The 27,830-nt window shown below is 36.0% G+C and overlaps 1 protein-coding gene across 2 annotated transcripts; it reads right to left on the bottom strand.

The window, feature by feature from the left end:
- Positions 1-5,654: 5,654 nt before the first annotated feature.
- LOC107038488 (inositol oxygenase) lies at positions 5,655-27,830 on the bottom strand. 2 transcript variants are annotated; one of them, XM_015257621.1, is made up of 6 exons: positions 27,736-27,830; positions 23,100-23,289; positions 18,361-18,569; positions 18,124-18,260; positions 13,166-13,396; positions 5,655-5,910 (listed from the first exon to the last, which is right to left on the bottom strand). In XM_015257621.1, exons 1-6 carry the CDS (start codon positions 27,751-27,753, stop codon positions 5,802-5,804), a joined length of 894 nt encoding a protein of 297 aa, XP_015113107.1. In that variant the 5' UTR covers positions 27,754-27,830; the 3' UTR covers positions 5,655-5,801. The 2 variants fall into 2 exon arrangements, with proteins under 2 accessions (XP_015113107.1, XP_015113108.1); XM_015257622.2 differs by lacking the exon at positions 27,736-27,830 and adding an exon at positions 23,716-24,261.

Genomic DNA, 27,830 nt, shown 5'->3' with positions numbered 1-27,830 from the left:
GAGACAGTTTTCATAGGGCACACACACTAGAGAAAAGTCGGTGTTTTTTCGCGATTGGGAGTGGTGGAGCGACATCTGGATAAAGATGGTGGCTAGCAGAAGTCGGCGAAGATTGACGAAAGTTGTGCGCGGGGATTTGTCGGAGATTTGAATATATCTGAAGAGAAATCACTGGTTGCATAGAAAAAATACAGTCGAAAAGAAATTTCCACAAAAAATCAATCATGGAAATTTCAAAGTTTACGGAAATCCGAAAACTTTCCCTCTTTCTAGGGGCAAATAGGGCGGAATCGACACTTTAAACGTTTTTTCAGATATTAATGACTCATCGAACTATTAATTAAAGGGAAGAATTTTTTTATGAGCAGTATAAGTCTTTCTCTGTTTCCTTTTTCATTTTCCCCTCATCCAGCTGTTTCACTTTTATACTTTTCCTTTTTCAGCTCCATTTTCCTTTATTGCGAGCCCCGGGGAAAAATTCATTTTCGTTCATGAATATTTTCACTTCTTGCTGTATGCTTTATGTGATTGTTTTATGATTTTCACTGTTTTCCGATGTCTCGTGCATTGGTATCAGCTCGCATTTTGCTTTATTGTGTTTCAGTTAGAGATGCAAATGCATCACATGACCCGTTAGGCATTTATGTCGGCTATCACATTCCCCTCCCCCTCCTCTATGACCATCACAATTTTCCAAAAAATATGATAGTCATTTTTCATCTATATAGATACAACTGTATCAATTTTTATTTGAATTTATTTCGTATTGGCCGAATGTGTATTTTGAAATGAAAATCACGCTCATTTTTTCATCTCTACAGATGAATAGTATTTTTCCGGCCTGTTCCGATGGGGTTTTTTACTCGTGTGGATGGCCAGTCCTCGCCTACGGCTCGGAGGCTAACGCCATCACTTCTTGGGGTTTTTTTACGGCTCGGAGGCCAACGCCACACGAGTAAAAAAACCCCATCGCAACAGTCCAAGAATAATATTTTTCTGTAGTGATTTTCAAGTTTTCGAGTTTGGGAAGTATGTAATACCAATTCCCAGACGAGAAATCGTGAGAAGCAGTACAGAAAACTATTTTTTTCATTTATGACTGTCATTATGCATCTATATAGATATTTTGACAACAATTTGCTTCCAAATTTTTGGTGACCATCATTTTTAGTCAAAACATTTGTGTCACATGATCATCACAATACCGTCATTTTTGGTCATATGACGCGGTATCAGTGTCTTGTTATGCTTAAACGACTTATAGTAATTCCATGCTCACACCTTTTTTGTGTTTTGCTGTTCCTTGCTTTATGACTTATGTCATGTTTACTTTGTACAAATAATGTACAGTTGATAAACTTAAATCAATCAATCAATCAATTTCATGAGTTTCACCGGGCTGAATTGATAAATTTGTTTCGAGTTATGGACATTGAAAAAAATCAAAGGCGACCAGTTCGTCCCACCCTCCCCTATAGTCGTACCTTCGTTCAGAAATCACGATGTCGTTAAGATCCGGAAGACTCTTTTGTGGAAATTTCCTCAACTACAAGAAATATTATAGGACATTTGAGGCAGACACCACTCGGACGTAATTCCATGAGTATAATGATAAATTTTCATACGATACATATCAAGAGTTGATCTTTTGTAAATGCGGGGTGCAAGTAAAGCCAAAAATGCTCTCGCATATTGGCAGCTTTTTTTGTGTAAAGTGTAATGTTAAACTCTGGGAATTTGTTAGTAATGTCAACTGCTAACAACTTGGTCAAATGAGGAATATAAGCAGCGGGGGTCCCACCCTCGCGGCTAGAACGTGCATAGTGCAGGTCTAGAGCTTGCCATTCTTACGGAGTTCCTGCCCTTAATACTCATCAAATTTATTATCTCGCGCTACGCGCTCGTGATTTTTCCTGAGAAACTTGACTCCTTCATTTGTTTGCAACGAACCCATCGGGAAATTACCCGATAATTTTGAAGCTCTTGTGGTATTATAAGTGATAAAAAAAACGTTGATCGTACTTTCTTATATTTTTCACGAAGCATAATTTCTTTCATTTATAACTTCGTTTACAGATTTTATCCATTCACCTATCCACGGAGCAACAGAAATACTAAGCACTTTTGTATTTGGCGCGCTCCCATTTATCTCTAGGACTGTTGCGACGCTGTCGCTTGTTGGAGCTGCGCGCGCAGGAATTTCAGTCGACCAAAAATTTTCAATTTTTTTTCAACTTTTCTTTCCAAATTATTGATCTGATCGATTTAAAAAAATATAGCGATTGTGCGTTTGATCATTTTTTAACTGTGTACAAAGTTTCATCACGATAGAAGCATTTTTCCGACTTTTTTCCAAGATTTTGTGAATTTTCCATAAGAACACGGGTTAAATTGCTTTTTTTAAAAAAATCATAACTTTGTTCTGGGATATCAAAAAAATCTGCAATTTTTCATACGATTCTGTACTAGATTGGAGAAGCTTTAAAAAAAATTTCATCAATTTCTTATATTTTTGCGAATGCATGTAGAAAATCCTTAAGGTGAAACGGAACTCTTGTGACTATAGGTACTTTTAGAATTGTTTTCTCCTGCAATTATTATTTTTTATTTATGAAACTACTTCATTGACTCAATAATGCAATAATTAAGTTGATAAAGTAGTTTCCTAGATAAAAATGAATAATTGTAGGAGAAAACACAGTTCTAAAAGTCCAAATAGACGCAGGGGTTCCGTTTCCCCTTAATATATGATGTTTCTATGTTACCTCCATCGCCCTCGAAGCGACCATTATACCTGAGCAATTCCATCAGGTATCGATGTAAAATATCGCCTCAAAATGTTTGATATGATTTTTTATTTCCTCATCATAAAATACAAGTAAAAAAGAAGAAAAATAAACGCTGCCAGAGCTCTGTAACTCAATAATTGACAGACATATAGCAGATTCAATTTTATTTTCCTTCAAAATCAAATTTTTCAATTCGAATGATGCAGTTTTTATAATTTAAAAACATCCGATGTAGATTGGATTGGAAATTTTCTCACTTTTTCAAATCACGATTAATTTTATCATTGAAAATCATGAAAAGAAAGTTTAAATCGTCCATTTCATGGCGATTCCCACATTTTATTCAATTTTTCTTCTTCTCATAGTAAAATTCAGGAAATTTCCGATCCGAAATAGAAACTCTTATTTGGTGCTGTGAAAAACTTGGGGGTGCAACAAGAGAAAAATAAATTTTTTTCCCTTGGAAGTCAGTTTTTGTTAAATATCTCGGAATGTTAGCGAGATATCGAATTTTTTGGAAGAACTTCTTTGCCATTCCGGCCGCACGGCAGCGCTTCACGGATGCTACGCGTCCGTGAAGGACTGCCTACAGCCATTGTAACAAAAAAGTATTTTTTTGGTCTAATGAAGAAATATACTATTTGTGGCCTAATGATCAAATATACTATTGGACCTCTGTGCTTACCTATGGAGAACAAAAGAAACCGATATGGCGGCCGAGAGTGGGGGCCATCGCGCGAGTGTCCGAGAAGGTGATTACTCAGCTAACAATTTACCAGTAAATTTCCGGATATTTACCGGTCTTGCTGAGAAATTTAGATGGCACTCATAAAAATCGTTCCCTGGGTAGGGGGACGAAGCGCAACTAACGGGCGTGCAACTAGCGAGAATCTACTGTATTATGGAATCAGAAAAAGCAAAAAAAAATCAGTGTCGGTCGCTTGCTTCGCTCGCTCCTCGATTGGGGTGTGGACCGGTAGGGATTAATAGAATTGAGAGTAGCCCATATTATGGGTTGCACCAATAAGTTCCCCATTGATTCCTTTTTTCGTGGTGATTAGCAAATAAAATCAAATTTTGAAAGTTTTATCCAAATAACTGAGCAACTGTTGAGACGATTCTGCTCAACATTCAATTAGAATCGAGTTATAAGAAGACTGTACAAAATTAATCCATATCTCATCGTTATTCATCTCAGGTAAAATCATCAAATTTCAATGAAATTGTCGCTTTTTGGCGTTTTTTTACAAGTTTTTCAATTTTCGGGGTCATTACAATAACTTCCTTCCGTTGGGTGGTATAGTAAAATAATTAGGGGAGGGTGGGGTAAAACGGACACTTTTGACTTTTTTTAAAATATTAATGAGAGGTTAAAATGCTGATGAAATTTAATCTTTTTTTTTTCAGTACGAAGAGCAATTCTTTCCCTTTGTGACGAGCCTAAACTGAGCTCAATTCATAAATTTGTTTCTGAGTTATAAATTATTTGTAAAAAGTCTCAAGTGTCCATTTTACCCCACCCTCCCCTAATATAAAAATTAATTATTTTATACGTGAGTCATGACACATCAGGAGCAGTGATGGATTCCTTTCAATGATAGTTGTATGTTTTAAGTGCTTTTAAAGCCACGAAAGATTCCATGAGAGTCGGTATTTCCATTGTGACGTATTATCATTAATACGTCGGTTATTTGTTGAATACAATGTGACGTATTATGAATAATACGTTACATTAAATTTATAATGTGGGACGATGAGAAAAGAAATATGATTTCTTTCTCATCGTGCAGGAGCAGAGCTCAGCACTCTCACGGTGCCATCTGAGTCCAGCTACTCGGTAAAGAAGCAAGCTGTTTGACTGTTGTAGGTGTGTGTCAATGATGACACTTAATTGCCTTAGTGNTGCAGGAACAGAGCTCAGCACTCTCACGGTGCCATCTGAGTCCAGCTACTCGGTAAAGAAGCAAGCTGTTTGACTGTTGTAGGTGTGTGTCAATGATGACACTTAATTGCCTTAGTGTTTCGGGACCGTGAGACTGCTTGCTCTGCAATTTTAGGTCTTGAGCATTTTACAAAGACTCTGCAAGGGCAGAGTACGATCAGGAGCAGAGTCGAGCGGACCTCTAGCTCAGGCCTTCAGTCAACAATCGAGTCGAAGTCCCTAGTCGAGCCGTAATAACGCGTTACACCAACCCATGATTAAAACAGTCGTGTATTTTAAACCGTTAACAAATATACCATCCTTTTACCGACTAAATACGCGAGTGTTTATTCCGAATTTCGCAATAATATCACCGATACCTATCCTAACATCCCCACGAATGAGCGAATCTCTCAGGGAGTTACCGCAGGAGTTAGCTGAGAATTAAGTGGCCACACCAAAGGATTACAGTGTAGGAATACGTGAAAAGGTGTAGTGGAAAGGAGATTCCATGCACTGACGGTGATAGCCGAAGAAAAAGGAATATAAACATTCACTGAGTTTTACCTACGGGTAAAACTCATAACGTCACACCATCATATATGTAGACATAACATTTAGTCGTAACGTAAATTCATCCCCGATATGATTGCACAACTAATGAAAATAGTTATTTTCATCACACGGTCCAAAAGTATTTTCTGACGAATGTGGCTTTGTAATAATAATCACATTCGTCAGAAAATACTTTTGGATCGTGTGATGAATGCAATTTTTCGTCAGAAGGCCCGTAAACCGCGATCAAACCGAGCGAAGCGAGGTTAGAATCGCGGTTTACCGGGTCTTCTCACGAAAAAAAAATTTGACCTATCCTCTATAATCAGCATTCATAATCAAGTTCAATGGAATCGATTAATCTCTTTTGATTGAGCAACGAGCAATGATTAAAATCAAATTGAGTGGGACTTCTTTATTTATTGATATAATTATACAAAAAATCTGATTCTTCAGATTTTTCGTGTATATTCGCTGTTAAAATACATCTAGATTTCTGGAAAATTTATAGTTTCTGGAATGGATGACTTCACCGCTCACCATTCGAGAACCCCAGGGATATATTTGGCGATGAGTTTCTCATAGTAGGGCCATAGCTCCTCAATTTTCGGGAGATTTTCGCTTTTCGTATAAAGGTCATGTACACTGAAACAAAACATCAAAACAATTTAGTCAAATCCTTATGATTAAAAGAGCAAGGCGTTTTGCATTTGTTTTCAATTCTAAAATTAGTTCGACAGGTGAACCATGGAAAAAACTTCCCAGGAAAAAAAGTACGAGAATTTTTTTTCCATTTAAGCTCCAAACCAATCGGTTACACAGCTAATAAAGTACGAGAATATGCATATATAATAAATATTAATGAATAATTAAAGTGTTAGGGGAGGGTAGGGTAAAATGTACACTTTAGACTTTTCTGAAATTATTCATAACTCAAAAACAAATGTATCAATAGAGCCCAGTTTAGGCTCATCACGCAGGGAAAGAATTGTTCTTTGTATTGAAAAAAAAAGATTAAATTTCATCAACATTTCAACCCCCCTTCCTTTTCCTATCTACATATCCCCAAACAATCCTAGACCGCCCTTTCGATTATTTTGAATTCAACTTTGCCCTCAAGTACAGAAATTACAATTCCTCTCCTGGTTTGGATGGTATAACCTACCAATTACTCAAGAAACTCCCGGTAAAACTTCAACTAGTTCTATTAGATACTTTCAACGAAATGTTCCAATCTGGAGAATTCCCCAATGAATGGAAGCATTCATTCATTCATTTTATTCCTAAATCGAATAATGAAGGTGTCAGGCCAATCGCCCTGACATCTTACATAGCAAAACTGTTCGAAACACTAGTTAAAAATCGACTACAATGATGGTTTGAATCAGAGAACGTCATCCCTAACAGCCAAACCGGGTTCCGACCTGGCCTTTCGTGTCGAGACAATCTGAGCAATTTAGTCGTCAATATTGAATATAACCTTAAAGAACAAAATGACACAATAGCCGCCTTCCTATAGATGTAAAAGGGGCTTTTGACAATGTCAACCCTGACATATTATGCACAGAACTAATTAAGATACGTTGTCCCATTAATTCGATGAGATTTATAAGGTTCTTAACTCACGAGAGGTACATCCACTCTTCTGCTCTAGACAAAGGTGTGCTGACACTTGGTAAAAGGGTTCCTCAGGGAGGGGTACTTTCTCCTCTCCTGTATACCATCTATACGCGTAACATCCTCAAAAATACTATAGCCTGGATGTCAAAGCCTCGTTATTTGTCAATGATATCGCGCTATATCGTGTGTATGGAGGGCAGAAATCCCATATCAAATTACTGGAGAACGCCATTGCATAGGTGTCGGTAAACCTAAATGAATTAGGACTTGATCTCGCCCCAGAAAAAAACAAAATGATTCAATTCACTAAGAAATCCAATAACTATGAAAGAATTACATTGAAAATAGACTCAATTGAGATATCTCCCAGCCCTGTTGTGAAGTTTCTAGGCATCCATTTCGACGAGGAACTAAATTTTAAATACCAAATATAATTATAAACTACGGCCTACTTGTATACATTCCGAACACCCAACTGATGATAAATAAACTCGAAAAAATACAATTCGCAGCGATCCGCTTAGCGCTAGGGTACAGACGATCGACTCCTACCAATGTACTCCTGGGGGAATCAAAGCTCACGTTAATTCGTGACCGTGCGGAATTTCTCTGTAAAAATTTCCTTATTAAGGCATCATCAAATCGCACGTCAATAATTTACCGAACAATCCGCAATTTATTTGAACTACAGACTTTTCATTGTCGAGCCAGAAATAAATTGCTCATCAAATGTATCACGGAAATTCTTCCTTTAAAATCACAACTGTACAGCGATAAAAATTATCACATTTTTACTCACTCCTTTGACTCCTTCATCCAACCGATTGAAATCAATGTCAAAATAGGAAGAAAGGCTCAAGAAGACGCAAACCTGAACACACTTGTTGGGGATGAGCTGGCCCGATCACATAAAAAAGTATGTTGTATTTACATAGACGGGAGTAAAAATCCCGAAAATGGTTACGTCGGGGCAGCGTGCATTTGCACTGAGCTAAATATCGAGACCTCGACAATTTTCAATACGCATTCATCGGTCTACACCGCTGAATGCATCGCGCTTAATCTTGCAATGAATATCATATTGGACAATCCAGGCCGTGAATATGCCATCCTGCCAGACTCCCCCAGTGCCCGCCAGGGTATAAACTCTAGTAGATTGGAGGTCAAATCGAATCCATATATTACCGAAATCAAGGAAAAATATATGAAAATCACCAAGGACAGTGAACTCTCAACGAAAGTCTCATTTTTCTGGATCCCCTTTCACCGAGGTATTGAGGGCAATGAGGGGGTTGACAGGCTGGCGGGAAGTGCTTCGGATGAATTTCTAGAAGATTTTCCCTCACACGAACTTTAGAAACTTGTTTAAAAATGAAGAATACTGTAAAACTAAAAATTCAATAACTGCAGAAGCCGTACAAACCGGAGCCAAAAAAAACCGAAAGGCGTCCTATACTTCGATAAATACTACAAGGAGAGTTCGAGACCACGGTACAAAAAATGCAAACTTCCCAGGGAGTCCATTGTTTGTGTTAATCGAGTCAGAGCAAATCACTACCACCTGGGAGCCTCCTTATATCGCATAGGTATCATTGACGACCCAAGCTGCCCTTGCGGTACGAGATCTCAGGATTTTGACCACATTTTGTGGCAATGCATGTCCTCAGTACAACCAACAACGTGATAAACTATTAAATAAGTTAAGGGCCATAAACTGTACTCCTCCATACAAAACAGAAAAATTTACAGAAGCCAATGATTTCCAATACATTGAACAAATTTGTAACTACTTGAAAGATTGTAAAATAAAAGTGTAAATGGGGTATTCCATGTGAACTCACCCAGGTGAAAACCCTCACCATCGCCAATCATATTGCCGATTTTTCCTGTGGTTGTATATGGAAAAATATGACTTCTCAAATTTTTTCAGATTTTTTGAGGCATCCTGTGGGCAGCTATGTTTTTTTGCAAGTTTTATCTTCAAATGCCTGTAACTTCCGTAAAAATCAACCGATTTGGGTTTTTTTTTAACGAAATGTGCGTCTCCGAACACACTTTCCATATAAAAATATAACAATTTTTTTCAATTCGTTCTTCCATCGATTTCCACAGAAAAACCTCAAAAAATTTCAAAAAACGAGTCGTTTTCAAAGTTGGACCCTTTTTATATTTTTCAAAAAATTTCAGTGAATATATTGGACCAAAATAAAATTTTTCACCAAAGGCCAAAGTGGGATCTCTATTAGGACACACCACTCGGAAAGATTTATTGTTAACGAATTTTCAAAAAATAATCAAATTGTTCCAGATTCGAATATAATGCAGTGATTCTTCAAGCGGTAAATTCAAATAATGCTTCTGCATTCAAATTCGAAAAGAATTGTGAAATTTTTGAAATTTTTTATCCCAGGTTCATCTATTCAAATTGGAAATGACGGCCACGAAATGGGAAGCCCACTTTGGCCTTTGGTGAAAAATTTTGTTTTGGTCCAATATATTCACTGAAATTTTTTGAAAAATATAAAAAGGGTCCAACTTTGGAAACGACTCGTTTTTTGAAGTTTTTTGAGTTATTTCTGAGGAAATCGATGGAAGAACGAATTGAAAAAAATTGGCATATTTTTATATGGAAAGTGTGTTTGAAGACGCACATTTTGTAAAAAAAAAACTCAAATCGGTTGATTTTTACGGAAGTTACTGGCATTTGAAGATAAAACTTGCAAAAAACATTCCTGTCCACAGGATGCCTCAAAAAATCTGAAAAAATTTGAAAAGTCATATTTTTCCATATACAACCACAAGAAAAATCGGCAATATGATTGGCGATGGTGAGGGTTTTGACCTGGGTGAGTTCACATGGAATACCCCACATGTAAGAGACCCCAAACAACAGAACCCAAATGTAAAAGGCTCATATTAACATAGAAAAACTGAACAGAAATGTCGAATACTGTACAAATTCAACGACAGTGTACAACACACAATGACAGTTCTGGAATCGGAATACTCAATTAGGATTGGTTGAAATTTATAATTTTATGTCGACATAAAACGAGTAAAACCGCTCCTCAGAAGGCGCGTGCGTAGCACGCGCGGCCGATCTCATGTGTAAGAGATAAGGACTCAGAGACCCGTGGTATAGTGTCATTGTTATACCTCTGGTCATTTATAGTGGATTTCGCCGTAAGACTGAAAGAACTCATATAATTCCAACCCTCGCTTTCGGCTCGAGCTACAAGCTCATATTCGCCAGATAAGTTTTTTTCGCCACTAGGCCAGATAAACCGCGATTTTCGGGCCTAATGCCACGATTTTAAATCGTGGTTTTCGGGCCTAATGACAAAAAATATTGTTCAACACACGGCCGTAGGAACTTTTCTATCTCATATGATTACAGACTAGTGTCGAAATGTACTATTTTTTAAAACACGTGCTTGGAAATAGTGCCGTTTCGTTTACACATTTTTGTGCATAAAGTGGGACATTCCGTAATTTTTACAATAGTAAACGAAAAGTGACCATTCGTTTACGGAATTCACTTTGCGTTTACAATAGCTGATTTTCTAGTTACAATTTGGGGTTCATTCCTACACTCGGCCAAATAAATAGTATCCCATTTGAATGTTTCCACCGCATAAGCCCAACGGGGAAACTAACTTCAGGTGGGACAGACTTATTGGTCGAATCCTCACGATATAGGGCGCGTTTCGCAATCGACTTAGTAGCAGTAGCAGTACTGTAACCCTATCAATTTCGCTTTATTGCAGCTACGGTAGTTGATTCCGAAACGCACCCATAGACTCGACGAGCCAAGCGGAGGCGCCACCAGCCGAACCGATGCCCCCTCCGTTTAGCTCATCATCGCTCGGCTGCGCGTAGAGATGCGAAGGCGTCAGTGACCGGTCATAAAGTGGTCACATGACGAGGCCCCAATGACCGCCGGTCCGGTCACAAAAAATTTTTCCATGACGGTCACAATTGGCCGAAAAACTGACGGTCATTTTGCATCTATATAGATGAAACACTTTTTTGTTCATCTATTTTTTTTCTAATTAACTAGAACTCCTGACTTTGTTTACTTACTTTAGTAGCTATAGAACTCTTGACTTCGTTTATTTTGTTCAAAAAGATGAAAAGTGTAATCATTCTCTCATGAGTATGCCAAAATATGTGTAAGCACATGTTTCATAATTTTATAATTAAAAAAAGCTGTTGTACAGTTGTACACATACATCTCAAGTCTTCCATAAGAACCTTATAATAAACAATAATTGATAATCAATAATAAATTGAACGAATAAACGATGCCAATTATGTAGAAATTATATAACCATCACAAAAAGCAATATATTTATGACGGTTATTTTGCACCTATATAGATGATTTGGTAACGGAAATTACTATTTTACTCTTTTGACACTCGAAAATTCTTTGTGACGGTCACAAAAAATTTGTGACCGTCATTTGCCATTAGAAATTTCGGGACGTCACATGACCGTCATTTTTTGGTCATATGACACAATCACAAAAATGACGGTCATTTCGCATCTCTAGCTGCGCGTGTCCCACGACTGTCCTTAAAAACATTACTCCACTCGTATTAACATTCCTCCTTTTTCACACTAGTAACGTAATATATTATCCAAGAATTCGTCAAAATTGATTGCAATTTGCGCATAAGAAGCGCTTTTAGAAGTGTCCCTTTCGCCTTTTTTCTTCTCATTTCAAAATTATTTATTTTTAGAGAGAGTTTCTAATTGAAAAGATTTTTTCTTCGGGCCTTCACTACATAAATTTCTGGAAAGTTACAAGAACAATCGTCGAATCAGAGTTAAAAAAAGGAGTAGACAATCGGTGGCTTTCCGCGTGAGGTGCCCATCTCCGCACCAAATTGTATTAAATTGAATTGTATTTCTTTTTCAACTATTCATGTTAGATTTTCAATTCATTGACACTGAATTTGAGCGCTATAGCGCTGATTGCTCTCGAACGAGTGCAATCACACGCGTTATTTGTCTAATTCTAATTAAAACCTGTAACGAAGGGGTAAAACAAGCTGAATCGACGAATCGATCTCATTGCTCATTGTTCAATTATATCTGTACTGAGTAACATGAGAAATATTATCAAGACACATTTTTATAGTCACTAGAAGGTACAATTGCCACGATTGTTAGATATTTTCCGATATCTTCGTTGCATGGGAAAGAATGCGGTAAACATTTTTTTTTGAAAAATTTGACACATTGTCTTCTCACCAGGGAAGCATAAAAACTATCCTCGGACAGTATGATGCAACAAAAATGAAACAGTAAAACAGAGACATTCACAAATAATTCTATATTAACATTCCTTCCTAAAGAATAACCCCTCATGAGTTTCTGCGTAGGAATTTCTCCCCCAAAATTTTTCCACCTAAAAAAATAAAAACTGAAATTTCGAAAATATGAATCTTTAACGAAAATTGTTATGCAATGAGCATTTCAAAGTCTGAAACACGAACTCCGGAATCCTGTCCTGATATATGGCCCAAAATGGGTTTAAAATGTTTTCGACTTTCTATGAACCTCATCATGTATTAAGAGTTGTGAAAAAAACTATTTAAAAATAAATTTTTAATCGGAGAAATTTAGGAAGAGAAATTTCACACGAGAAATCGGCAGCATTATAGCTCGGCTATCTACTGAGAAATATCGAAAATAATTGGGAATTCAGATGGGGGCAGGGCGTAGGTCGCGGACCCTACTTGCACGGGTTTACATTTTCGCCACTCGACAGTAGCTCCTTGAGAGAGATAGGACTCGTAACCTACTTGCACGGGTTCCTATCCCGTCCGATAGATAGAGTATTCGAGCTCTAGATTTCCCAATTCTGTTCAGCAGGTTCAAATACTGTTTCCATTGGCCGAAGTCCGAATGAAAAAAATCATTCAGATTTTCGATTTAAGATATTTTATGGCATCTACATCCGAAATTGATCATTTCCCAACAAACATTAATTCAATTAAGAAGATTCCATTTTTATTTCCACTTTCAATGATCTCAATGATCAATTCTGCGATTATCTTACTGTTAGTAATGAGTCATCCCGGAAGAAGACTGCTTACTAACAATAAGATAATCGGAAGCCTCGACTATCGAAAACCTTTTTAAAGGGGTTTCCCTCAACTACAAAATTAGTCGATTGACATAATTTTCTTCTTAAATGACTGACATTCCGACATTGAGTTTTCCATAATCACGCTTTTTTTTAATGGTGGAATAGAGCTTGTTGAACTTACTTCATTTCTCTAACCCATTTCAATTTTTCCTTGTCCTCAGCCGTGCAGAAGTGAGAATAATCTCCGCTCGCGTGCCAGGGGTAGAACGAGTGGAAGCGAATCATTGCTAGACCTTCTGGTGGAAGAGTAGATTTGTTGTGGATGAGTACGTGGTACAAATACTCGTCGTGGCCCCACGACATCATCAAGTTGTTTATCCCACATTTTGGCTTGTACATGCCATATTTGGTGCTGAAAAAAGAGGCAAAATATGATGATAATGCTCCACCAACGAAAAATTATGAGCTTGACTTGACATTAGGTCAGGAATCTAGTCATTTCACGTCGTTTCCGTCAACTTAAATTGAGCATCGTCACAAAATGGCAATTTGAGTTGATGACTTGATTCATATTGAGGAAAAACACTGATTTTCGGATCGAGTCCGTTCTTACGACGATCCTTCGATTGGATGCCGGCAAGCCTTAAAAGATTGAAGCAACTTGAGAGATTCTTGAAATAAGAATGGATGATTTGCAACCCTCAGTCATTCGAGTTTCATTCAATTTTTTCATGGAATAACCCTTTTTAAAAAATTTCATGTTTCCGATTGTCTTCACGATTTTTTTTCTGAGAAAAAGTACATGAGACCAAGCTCTCATCAAATTTTAGAGCCATTCGATTTTTTTTCAGCGAGTTATGATTTTTAAAAAAATTTCACTTTTTCCACTTGAATTTCGATGGTTTGAGAAAAAGGTCAATTGAATTTAATCATTAGGAATCGAATTTTCGTTTTCACATGTTTGAAGATAATTAAAAAAGCTTCAAAATGCGAGCGCAATTGAACTCCATTTGTTACGTTTTTGGAGCCGTTATCACGAAATTAATTTTTTTTCAATCTGCAATGACTCGAAAACTTAATTTTTTTTTAATCTGAAATTTTAGGGGTAATTTGGTGAAATAATTGCCAACATTTTCACTGAAGAATAATCGTTCCCTGTTCAATTCATGATTTTTTTTCTTCGGAAAATTTTGTGGAAAAATGCGTAAATTAGATCATTTGTTATTACTGCTCACCCTTTGTGATAACTATAATTAGGAACCAGAACTTAGATTTAAAAAATGGGAGTAAAGTAAACGAAAATTATTTAACGAGAGGAGAGAACAAAATAGCTTTGGAAGAAAAGCTTCGAATACTTGCAAAAAACTTGATTGTTCTGAAAAAAAATCCTAATGTGATATAATCACGGTTGAATCTGCTTTAGTGATGCCTTGTTTCTTACCATGGTAAAAGCCCCTGCGATGGGGTGATTGGAACATTCAAACGTTAAACAGCACGAATTAATCTCCAACGTCCTTACGCGAATCAGATCATGACGGTTGATGATCTTTATGATTGGACCTAAATAAGTTTCCCTAACATTTGTACGATTTTTGTAACTGAAGAAGAAATTATCGAAACCGATAAAGATCAGACTTTCACCAGGAACGCGTAGATATCACTTTTTTCCCATCAAACTCCACCGGAACCATAATAGTCAGACATTTTTCTAGCTCACTTAAATATGAAACAGTCAAACTAACAGAAAATGTATCATCATTGGAATCGATCAAATCAAGAAGTGATTATTGTGGGGGAAGATAAATGGTGGGTGGGAATGATCGTCGGTAGAGACTTGAATTCCAATTCATTCGAAGCCACTTTGATGTTGCCTTCACTGAGGGTTGCAGGTCTAAATATTACGGAACCATTATATTACGGTACAAAATATTACGCAAAAATATTACGGGACAAAATATTACGCAGAAAATGATTACAGGACAAAAAATTATTGAACCGTAATATTACCCTACATAAAGGTATGGAATCAAGGACAAACCTTTATCCGCTCGATTAGGAATTCTCCGAAAATCAAATCGATACAATAATAGCCCAACACCAAAAAATATGACCCGAGGTCAGTTACCATCGATTACTCAACAGGTGTATGAGTTGGTACGATTATATTAATCCCCCAAAACAAAATAAAATTCCCTCAAACATTCACACACAAAACCGAAGATTCTTCAATAAAAGTTAATTATATCGGAATGCTCGACACGGGTGCGTTGAAATAATTATCATGCCTCTTCACTTCATCCTCAGCCAGAAAGGCGCAAAACTACTATTACACAAAGGTTTTTTATTCAACAAATTACGAATTTATGAAACAAAAGATATACTATAAATAACGGAAAATAATAATAAATAATAACACCGACGTCGGTAAAANTAAAAGTTAATTATATCGGAATGCTCGACACGGGTGCGTTGAAATAATTATCATGCCTCTTCACTTCATCCTCAGCCAGAAAGGCGCAAAACTACTATTACACAAAGGTTTTTTATTCAACAAATTACGAATTTATGAAACAAAAGATATACTATAAATAACGGAAAATAATAATAAATAATAACACCGACGTCGGTAAAAACGTTGTAATATTATTTCCAATAATAAAAACGACCGATAATAATTAGACCCCGTAACAATTTGGATCGTAATATTATGTATCGTAATATTATGGCGTAATATTTTTTACCGTAACATTTAGACCGGATACTGAGGAAAAAATTATCTCCACAAGTTGTTTTAACATTTTATGTGAGGCGACAACGTTGAAAAAGTCAAAAACCAACACTTTCAAAATTCAAAAACGATTAGAAACGATTAGAATTCATTGATTATCAAATAAGTCAGGATTCTTAAGTGTCCCCTCTCTCACTATAGCATTCAGGTGGATAGTTATATATTCCGAAATGGAATATGGCTTGAAATAAATCACTTTTTTAACTACTACTAGCCGAAAATTTTTTTTTTGTCATTCCGGCGGTAACGTAGCTCCGCTTCGCTCCGCGTCCGGGAATCTCTGCCTACGGCCGTCATGAAAAAAATATTGTCCGTCATACGGCCAAAAATAGTTATTTTCATCACAAGGTCCACAAAGTATTTTCTGACGAATGTGATTATAGGCCTCGCCTTCGGCTCGGCCTACAAAGCCACATTCGTCAGAAAATACTTTTGGACCGTATAATGAATGCAGTTTTCCGTCAGAAGGCCCGTAAACTGCGATCAAACCGAGCGAAGCGAGGTTAGAATTGCGGTTTACCAGGTCTTCTCACGAAAAAAACTTTTCTGACGAATATGATTGCAGCCCTCGCCTTCGGCTCGTGCTGCAAACCTCACATTCAGCGGAAAAGTTTTTTTCGGCCTAATGACGAAATATACTATTGCTTTGTCATTTACGCAATGCTCCTGAAAATGAATTTTTCGAAAAAAAAATCACTCGTTTGACGAAGAACGACTGCAAAAAAATGATTGTCCTTTTTTGAAAATAGTAGTAATTATGTTCCCAAGTTACTCCTAAAATTCCAGATAAAATAAAATAAAGTTTTCAAGTAATTGTAGATTGAAAAAAAAATTGATTTTGCCATAACGGCTGTAAAAATTGAATAAATTAAGTTCAATTGCGTTCATTTTGAAGCTTTTTCAATTACCTCCAAATGTGTGAAAATGAAAATTCGATTCCTCATGATTAATAGTATTTTTCGTCACTGTGGTGAAGAAAATTTCACCTTCAGCAAAAACTTGCCTTTGGCTCGTCTTGTGACCACATGGACGCGCCAGAAAAACATTTTTGTTACGAAGTTCGTGAGCGGCTTTTTAGCACGCGCAGCGTGCGTGAAACGAGGCTTCACGAACTAAGTAACAAAAATTCAAACATTTCACGTTTTCTCAAACAATCAAAATTCAAGTGGAAAAAGTGAATTTTTTTGAAAAATCTTAACTCGCTGAAAAAAATGAAATCGCTTAAAAAATTTTATGGGAGCTTCGTCCGATATACTCCTTCAAAAAAAATCGGAAAGACAATCACAAACATGAATTGAGTAAATTTGATACTTGAATCACGTCGCAAACTATTTGCATCATCATCTTTTTCTGTATCGGTATTAAATGATTATTAACTAGACAAATTTAGACCGTTTCCTGGATTAAACACGGAACGATTTTTTGAGTGGAGTCTTCATAAAGTATTAAGAATACTCAATTTCAGTCGAGATTCTTTTACTTATTTATAAGTATAATATTATAATTTGATTCAATTTGCAACAGAAAATTCCAATTTTACCGGATGTTTCTCAAATTCTCTGATTTTTTTCAGAATGTTGTTGCATTTTCAAGGAAAAACATTCGTCCAACAGAATTCTGCGAACAATGGAAGGATGTCGTCAGCATAAATACGTATGTCCGGAAATTCCAAGAAGTTTCATCAGACTTTTGATGACTAATAATAAGGAAACTCGAGGTAGAGTGAACACAAGGCTTAATAACAATTTAGGCGGGGTGGTTTTCGAACACAAGAATTGAAAAATAATAAATAAAAGGTGAAACACACATCCTAGTATTTTTCAAGGCAAAATGACAATTAGATAAGTGTTATTTTCATTTTTCTCCAACATCTCTTGATAATTTTGGATAATTAACAACAATGGAGATGAACCAGCACATAAATATTTTTCAAATATTATTTCCAACAATTTCGAATCTTCATTTGTCGTATACTCTATATAGTATGAATTATTCATAGCGTAGGAAAAGTATGTAACATTCTAGGTATTCCAAAAATCATCTGGAAAACTGTCTAACGGTTTAACCACTGTTAAATACATCTAGAATATTCCAGACGATTCTACTACTCAATGTACAACTGTCTTGCATCGACAGTTAATGATAAAATCGCGAAGAATGCAAAGAGCAATGAATATTTTCCAAATCGGAGACTTACCTAGAAAACAAATCTATATAATGTCTTTCCCAAATAAAGAAAAAAACACAGCGATTGAAAATCTGTTATTGTAAATTTCCAATAAAAAAAAACAAAAGAAATCATTTATAAATGAAGTGAAGAAATGATGATAAAGTTATCAATGGTTACGTACTTGTATCGCTTATCTTGACCATCGGGATTATTATCAAAGCTTGTATCACGGTAAACAATTGAGTCTGCCCAGGCGCACCCAACTGGAAAAGTATCTCCAACCACAGCCCACTGAGGTTCTCCATAAAAGGCCATCACCTAACAAAAAAAACATCAAATTTATGTCGCACTCCGTCAATTTGCGTGAACATATATTACGTATATTCAAATAGAATTCCAGATGAGTATGAGTTATCACCTTTCCAAGGTCATGAATGAGACCGGTGAGATGGAACCAGTCCAAATCTGGATGCGCCTTGCGAATGGATTCAGCGGTCTGGAAGGCATGAAAAATATTTGGCATCGATGTATCAGGATCACTTTCGTCAACAAGGTCATTCAACTTGTTCAGTGCCTCTTTGATGGTCATCCTGAATTTATCGAACTTCAACCAGTAATCCATCCGAGCTACAAGCAGGATTTTACAACTTTCTTATTGGTATATTTTTCTCGAAATGACGAAAATCATGGTTCATTCCCTCTTTTTGTACTGCTGATTAAAAATTTTATCCGAATTTCAAGATCACTGAAGAATATGAATTTCTGAAACTATGTAATTCCTTGGATAATGAGAGATTAGTGATTCCGAAGAAATTATCTTCTTTATATAAAAAGGAGATGTCACACGTTTATTCCGACATGTCTGAAAGAAAGCTCGCATGCATGATAATGATACTGATTTTGTTGATAATATTGATATGAGTGATGTTGATGATTTCTAACAGGGCATGTATTGATTCTCAATTGAAAATTTCATGGATTTCGCCGAATTTTTCAGGGACTTTCAATAGAAGTTTCCATAGATTTCTATCGAAAATCCTTCGTTTTCTAATGCAAGTTTTTATAACTTTTGCGCTATTGCCTATTGATTCTCAATGGAAATTTCTGTCCCTTTGCAATGGAAAAAAATTTATGGACTTTCAATAGAAGTTATCATCGCTTCCAACGAACTTCTCCTTAGTAATACTACAGAAATTCGTATACGTGAAAGAACATAATGATTTTAATCAACTTACAATAATAACGTGATGAATCATATGAAATCTATCAAATTGTTAGGCGCGCGGAGCGCGCCTTCGATCTTGTTCATATAAAACTGATATGAAGTAGTCTTGTGACCCCAAATACTGAATACTTTTATCTGGTCAAAATGGCAATTGAGGAAATCATCAGACAAGTTTTTTTGTGAATTGTAAAATTTCTTGCAAAAACTGTTCCTTGACATTCTGTTGGTGGCATTTTTTCTTTTATTGATAATTACTCGAATAATAAAGGTTTTAGCGTTGTTGATTTTAGAATGATCGCGGTAATGAGTAATTTTTGTGGAAATGAGCCGGAGATCTTTTCGATGCGAAATTTTCTCATCTTTTTGAGGAGGTAGTCCTGAAATCAGCCGTTTCGGGGATAATTGCATCATCGACAGTACTAATTTACTCTAAACCACTTTAATACTACTACAATTCCGTAAAAATTGGAAGTATAAGCTCATATTCATGTACGAAAAAATTTCATCTCAAAACATCACAAATTCACTATAAATTTGGATTGAATACTTATTGAACTTTCAATTAAATGTCTCATTCGAAAAAGTTGTATAGAAAGATGACTACTGATTCTTACTGATTGATGTCTACTGATTTTTTTGCATAATAGCTTCTATTGGATATTTTCTATTAAGAAGTGGGCAGTAACGCTTCGGCATTCTTCAATGTATATCCCTAAATAACCCGTCTGTGAAATTTAAAACTTTTCACTGGGCCTTGGGACCCTTTGAACAGTTTGTGATATATCACAGAATATGGGAATAACTGGGGAAAATCACGGACCCCATCGATTTTGTCTCGCATAACTACGAAAAACTTCATTTTTTCCTGTTTTTACCTTCAAAATTTATGAAATTTGAACACAAATGTGGCCATTGGTCAATATCGCCAGACAATTTCCCCTCTGTGATTACCAAGAAAAGTTTAGAAATAGTTGAAAAGATATATAAAGAAGTTATTAAATGTTTCTAATTCCAATGTCCGTTCATTAGTGATCCAAATGGAGAGTTTATTTCGATTAGTCGAAAGTATGAAATGTACGTTGTTCGCTATTTTATTGAATCAATAAATAATTTATCGAATGAATGAAAAACAAAAATTATTTGATTCTTATGGCTTCACCTTGATGGTTTCATCCCTACATTCACCCCCTTTGTAACTCTTATGCTTGAGCTTTCTTGCATTATGATGCATTTCTTTCCCTCCCCTAGCGGAACCAGTGGATAGTTCGACTCTCTATTTGTTCCTGGAGTGGAGAGAAAGTTGAGAGTTCATGGAGAGTTGGAATGACAGGGCCAATTCTCTACTCATGAGTACTTTTAGAGAGTAGATAGCTGACGGGAGGCCTATCTAGGCTTCGTGGATTTAGACCCTTGAGTAATCTGACCCTCTAATCTTTAGAACCTTAGACCTCATGCCTCTTTGAACGCCCAGACCCGAAATTTTTTATGAACGCTGAATGTTATGGCCCTAAAACCATCCAACCCCTACAGATTATGAATCATATATTGTGACCCTTATATTTTCAGACCCTTATTGATTCTGACCCTTAGATTTTTATCCTAAAAATTTCTGACCCTTAGAAAAGTCTGACTGTCAAATATTTGAACCATATTATTTTTGATCCTTAAAATGAGGCCAACTCTTTACTATCTACTTTTTCTAGAGAGTAGAGAGTTGGGATCGGATGCTTGGTGGGGGCTACTCTCCACTCTCTACAATTTGTGGAAAGTGGATAGATGGGATTGCGGACTCAATATGTTGTGACCCTTAATGCTTGTGACCCTAAGATTTTGGATTTTGACCCTAAAAATTTCTGACCCTTAGAAAAGTCTGACTGTCAAATATTTGAACCATATTATTTTTGATCCTTAAAATGAGGCCAACTCTTTACTATCTACTTTTTCTAGAGAGTAGAGAGTTGGGATCGGATGCTTGGTGGGGGCTACTCTCCACTCTCTACAATTTGTGGAAAGTGGATAGATGGGATTGCGGACTCAATATGTTGTGACCCTTAATGCTTGTGACCCTAAGATTTTGGATTTTGACCCTAAAAATTTCTGACCCTTAAAAAAGTCTGACTGTCAAATATTTGAACCATATTATTTTTGACCCTTAAAATGAGACCAACTGTCTACTAAATAATATGGTTCAAATATTTGACAGTCAGACTTTTTTAAGGGTCAGAAATTTTTAGGGTCAAAATCAATAAGGGTCTGAAAATATAAGGGTCACAATATATGATTCATAATCTGTAGGGGTTGGAAGGTTTTAGGGCCATAACATTCAGCGTTCACAAAAAATTTCGGGTCTGGGGGTTCAAAGAGGCATGAGGTCTAAGGTTCTAAAGATTAGAGGGTCAGATTACTCAAGGGTCTAAATCCACGAAGCCCAAAATAGTCCTCCCCTCAGCTATCTAATCTCTAAAAGTACTCATGAGTAGAGAATTGGCCCTGTCAGTCCAACTCTCCACGAACTCTCAACTTTCTCTCCACTCCAGGAACAAATAGAGAGTCAACTCACTCTCTACTAGCAGTCTACAGGTTCCGTCAGGGACCGGGTTCTACCCTCATTCCCTCCTACGCCACCTAATAGATAAAATCGAAAATTTGAAATCATTTAAAATTATCTGAAATCCCGAAATCACCAAAAAATGCGGGGCAATCACATGAAATCAATGATTGCATGAAATTATGGAAATCTCCCTGAAATCACGTGACATCAGCAATCATAGTCATCTGTATCACCGGATTTCCAAACGAATGGTCCCTCGCAAAGGTCTTGACTCTATCCTCTAAACCGACCAGATTTCCACTTGTCTGCAGAATTTTCTCGTAAATAAAATTTAAAAAAGTTTCGAGTTTATTGCAAATGAATACGATGAACGTGAAAAATGGTATCTCAATAACAAATAGAATATTATTCAAAGTTCATTCACTCATTTACTTTATTTATTTCAAAAACTGCAAAAAAATCATTTTACGAAATCATCACTGAATTTCGTCTCCTTTTGATACTCGTCGATGCTGAGCGCGTACTGTGTTGAATATCCATAAAGATCCGATTAAATTCCGATTATAATTCGAGCGAAATCAGTCAATGATGAGTCGATTTTGTTGCCAACACCTACAAAAGAAGTCGTTTGGAACAGTTCATCAAACCCTTTCTTGTAGCGAATTTACCAATTTACAGAAAAGCTCTTGACTTTTTACCCTAAACTCACTAAATTCCGAGATATCTAAAATAATTAATCTGAAATACACGGCGAAAATTATTTAGTGAATTTCACGAACTAGGTGTTGAAAAGAATGATTTACCAACCGGTTGGTGAATTTCAACAATCAGTTGTTGAAATTCACTAAATGTTCGTTGTCTCACATGCGAAAAGTTCCGAGTTTCAATCCCGGCCGGGTAGAATGGTGCGATCTACTTTAAAGTCTTGATTATCATCGCAGTATACCCTGACCGGGTCGAAGCGATGTAAAATAATGATAAAAAAAAAATTCACCAAATAATTTTCTCCGTGGATACAAGATATGTAGACCAATTAACTACTCCTCTGCGGAATTCTCTCATCAATAAAATTGAAAGGTTCGAATTTAAGTGAATAAATTAGATGAACGATAGCTCAATGATAAGTAACAAGATCAATGAAATTTGATTCATTACTTTATTTCAGAAAGTGCAAAAAAATCATTATACGAATCCTCCGCTGAATTCCGTCTTGTTTTGATAACTGTCGATGCAAATATCATATGAGTCACCGAATAGTATTTACATAATTCTGCGTAGGGATAGTGGAGCGTGAAGGATGAAACCATATGCGTAAAAAATGGTGGTTTTAATGACTCATATGTTTCTTGTTACAGAAATGAAGAAAGAAAAATCAACTAACAACGAACAAAATCGACGGTCTGGTATGTGTGCATATTTTGATATGTCTTTCTGACCCGCTCTTTAATTGGGTCGCTGGGGTCTACGGAGTAATCTCTGAACTGACTCTCCGATTTTCCCGCATACACGGCCTCCGGTCGTAGCTTCTCGGATGGGTCGAGAATGATGGCCGTGGTGGTCAGGCCATGGGACTGAAAATTTTAAAGAAAAATCATTTATCATTTATCAATTGGATTATCACATTTCAATTCATTTTCTATAGAATCTCATGGAAATTGATGTGATATTACTTATTTATTTATTTTACTGGATAAAGTATATATTATAATAATATATTCGGAATTATTTTTTGCGCTGATTTTTAATTTTTTATTAATATAGGAATGAAAAAATTTTTGATATAAAATGAATTCAAAATGAAATATTCAATAATCATTATCGAGTTATTGAGAAATTCATTATATTTTCGATTGAGTATCCACAAACGAACTTTCAAGGATCCAAGAGTTCATTTTTGAATTGTTAAAATCAGAGAATTGAAAAAAAAAAAAAAAAATCGAATGAATAAACTGAGTACAATTTTAATGATTTGTATTCCAACTCGTAAAGTTTCTTACCAGGCTGTTGCGCAGCGCGATACGTCATGATGGTGAACATGATTGCCTCGTATTAATTTCAATTCCAAATTCACCCCCGAAAAATAATAAAAGAATCAATCTGGTTCAATGGGGTAAGAGCTGTACCGTGTCAGGGAACGCCCACACCCAGAGAATAGATTTTTCTACCGTTGAAAATAATTTTCAAAGTGTAAAAAACTCCAGTGCCACGCAAAGACTCTGGTCTTTGCGCAAAATAATTCAAGTAAAGAAATTCTCTTGAAACTGACGATCCAGTCGGAACTGAGCGCTTGCCCCGAGATCTCGCGGTTTTAATACGCTAACATCTCTCCCCACTTGTTTCTCGGCGGCTCGAGCTACGTGATAAGTTGAGAACAAACCAGATAACGCGACACAAAGACTCTTCTCCCCCCCACCTAGAGCTTGCAATATCTCTGTGAGCCATTGCAATATCTTTTTTTTTTTTTCAAATAACCAGGAAAAAATTCTAGGAGCCCAAAGACTGTTTCAATATGGCTAAGGAGTTTTTCTGAGCTAACAATGAGAAATTCATATATATCATCCCATCACTCTTTAAATATAGGACCATCTCAACACTGAACGACGAAGAACATTTTTTTACAAGGATTTTTGCAGGTTCAAACTCGATAATTCCGCCTTGAGCCGAGACATCTTTGACGGAGAAAATCATTTGGAACTTGCATAAGCTCAATTCTTTCTAATTCCCGTATTCACACATTCCTCTATAATTTTTCCTCGCCTAAACGGCGAAAATTATAGAGAAATATTGCCTAAATGTCTTACGATGATAATAAATAATTGAATATCAGTCGTTTTGTTAGGCCAATTTTTCGGTTATGACGTCATGAAGACGGTCAGGTAACGCTTCATTGGTCCGAAAAGAAGAGAGTGGGGAGTTGTCGTCCTCCATTGGCCGAGGCGCAGCTCAAGATTGGGTCAAGTCGGTTAGAGCCATTCTGTGATTGGTCCAGCGCTGGACCGTCTGTGACTTTAGTAGCGATTTCAAAGCGGTTGAAATCTTCAACGTTTAACAATTAATTATTAATTAATGAGCAATATTACAAACGTCTGTGAATGAAAAATGAATTATTCAGGTTCCAAACTTGAGATTAGAAAATTAAAAAAAATGCATACAAGTTTCCTATTGTCATTTTCATAAATCTTACTCGAAGAAGCTTGAAGATATCCAAGCACAGCAGAAACGAATGTCTAAATTTCACACACATTTTGTAGACATTTTTCAGACACTGAAAAACGTCTGAATGAAATAAAAATTTGTCTCAATTTCAAACATGAATTAAGATGTTTGGGCACCTGTTCGTCTGAAATTCAGACACATTTTCATTTTATTCAGACGTTTTTTAGTGTCTGAAAAATGTCTACAAAAGGTGTGTGAAATTCAGACATTCGTTTTTGCTGTGAGTACTTTGGCTATTTTTTTCTCCAGTGAAATGCTTTCCTACTTTTGTAGTCGAACATCAAAGCTTTCATGTGAGCCCCATTTGACCGTAAGTTTCCGGACATTTTATAACGATTTTATTATTTTTAAAACTTTGCAGGTCTGAGTTTGAATCTCGATATTGAACCGTTAGAAAACATTCTAAAAATCTGAAAAAACAAATTAGAAAGTTTACTTTCGGAGGACTGATGAAATAATTAAAAAATTGCAATTTTTGAAAATTACGAGCATTTTCTATGACTAATTTATAAACAATCAATTGTCTACCATAAAAATCATTTGTTCGGAATCGTAACAAATTTATTCATATTGAGAATTTTACCAGAAATCGATTTCAAGCCTAAGAAATAAGGTTTCCTAAAGTTTAAACAATTTCAATTATTTATTTATAAACAACGGATATTTGACAAAATAATAATTCTGTGCAAAATGTAACTTTAATGATGGGGTATATGATTTTTTTTTCAAATTTTCCTCACGTAATGTAACTGATAAATTTAATGACTGAAAATAGTTGAATCTATACTGTGGTCTGTACCAAACTATATAAAACATACTTGAATATCCTTAAGGAGATACGATAAAATATTTTCGTTGCAAAGTTTGGGTTTAGAATAAATTCTCAACCGCAGGATAGATATTGTTTAATTGATGATAACCACTTCTAGAGTTATGTTTGAAAAATATCTTGGAACCCAGGGACGATGGACAAATTTTCAATGGAAACCTCTTTTGCAAAGCCACTGAAAAGCTTTCATCAAAAGCACATGTCATTGTTACCACACTTTATCTCCCTTCGATTCACAATTATTGATTGAAGACTCCGATCCATGTATTAATTCTCCTTACTTGTTGGGCGATATTTCCAAATCCAAGGGGAATGGAGATCGAACCGATTGTCACAGAAATATGTTTATAGCGCCGTTAGATTCAAAAAGATTAATTAAAAAATTCCCTTGAAGTCAATTTAAACTTATTTTATTTCATCACTTTACTCTTAATGAGCTTAATAACATCGCTTGAATTCGAACCTACCTGTCTTTTGCATTTGATTTGTTGAAATCAAGCGTGAATGAAAATTCAAGGGTGAAAAAGAAGTTAGAGAGTGACGAGGAGCTCCTTGAACGTTCGAAACGTTAGCATTCGAAAAAAAGTTGCTTGTATCGTTTCTTTATTCTTATTGATGGAATGTTGTAGTTGAGACTGGTTGAGGAAAAGAGAATATCGGAACAATAAGGAACTTGCATGAATTTTTTTCAATTTTCTAATCAAATTTGGGACCTGAATATTTCATTGAATATCTACCTTTCACTCAGGGTTAGGCATGTAAATTACTTTGGTAAATTACAGTTTTTTAAGGACATAATCTAGGTAAATTAACTCGACGGGTTTTTTACATTTCTTACATTACTTCGAAAAGCTTCCAATTTTCGGTTACTAGAATGATTTATTCCGACTGAGGAAAAGGCAGTTTTGGATACATAAATATCATAAAAAATAGTATATTATGTTCCGAGGACACATACTTTGTTCGGTTAGAACGCGGTTCTCGGTACTTGGGGCATAAAATATTGTTACATCATGTAGTACGATTTACGGCATTTTAAGAAACTCAAAAACATGAGCCTCATACCTCATAAAGAGTAAATTTCGAAAAGTTCAAAAAAGCCACCAAAGACAATTGAACTAGTTTTTTCATTTAACAATGCTGAATGGAACAAGTTAATGTCAAGACAAAAGATCATGACACGACGAATTCAATAGAGATCAATAAATAATGAGATTAACGCTTGTAAAATTCATCCCTTACACGGTATGACCCTTACGTATGATCCTGATGAGATATGAACCTCGTGATTTTTATCCCCCTCGCGAGTCATAATCATCGCGAAGCTTCACGGTTTACAATAAAAGGTAACGTCGGCTGGTTTTTTACATTTATTACTTAAATTACGGGTTTTTTACAATGTCATGTAAAACACTGCGGTTATCGAGAGATGCCCAATGCTGCTTTCACTCGAGAGAAGCGAATATTTTTGAATGAAAAGATCGGTAAGTATGATCTATTTCCGAAAATGTGATAGAATGTTAAAGTTTATTACCGTCCTACTCCCCTCCGCCAAGCATTTGACGGAGTAATTTCAATGACGTTATTCTCAACATGTACAAAACGATAAAACTGGATGTCTAAGACTTAAAATTATTAAAACGACCTAGGTAGTTGAAAATGAATGTAAAATCTATTATGATTGGTACTCGTGTAAATGTACCGGGCTCCTCAACTGGCCCCTCCCCCCTTGAGATATATAATTTTTAAAATCATTGATTCATCGTATTCGAATTAATCAAGTGTTCGCAGCGGGGCGCAGCTGGTATGAACCCCAAAAAGCCATAAAAATGGACAAAGTAGTTCATAAAGTCACACTGTTCCAGTTTGACCTACAAAGCAACTAAGATTCATAGCTTAGACTGGTTCGGTTCAGACTAAACTTGTTAGTTAAATAAGCGTGACGATTAAATTTTTCGAAAATTCTACTTACTGCGAATTTTGTGGTCATTTCTGTGAGTAATTGATACGTTCACTAGGATTACTGTCACAAAGACTGACAATCTTCCTCACGTCTCCCAGTTTTAT

This window comes from Diachasma alloeum, unplaced genomic scaffold, assembly GCF_001412515.2.
Source record: "Diachasma alloeum isolate Michigan unplaced genomic scaffold, Dall2.0 Dall_scaffold_00284, whole genome shotgun sequence".
Classification (NCBI taxonomy): domain Eukaryota; kingdom Metazoa; phylum Arthropoda; class Insecta; order Hymenoptera; family Braconidae; genus Diachasma; species Diachasma alloeum.
The sequence above is the reverse complement of the archived record's forward strand: the minus strand, read 5'-3'. Positions and strand labels throughout refer to the sequence as shown.

Bases quoted from the DNA above. Each gene is read 5' to 3' on its own strand.
- LOC107038488 (XM_015257621.1), bottom strand. The intron at 18,261-18,360 runs GTGATAACTCAT...TTTTTTTGTTAG, and splicing joins TCATTCATGACCTTGGAAAG to GTGATGGCCTTTTATGGAGA. The intron at 13,397-18,123 runs GTACGTAACCAT...CTCTTTTTTCAG, and splicing joins GGTCAAGATAAGCGATACAA to CACCAAATATGGCATGTACA.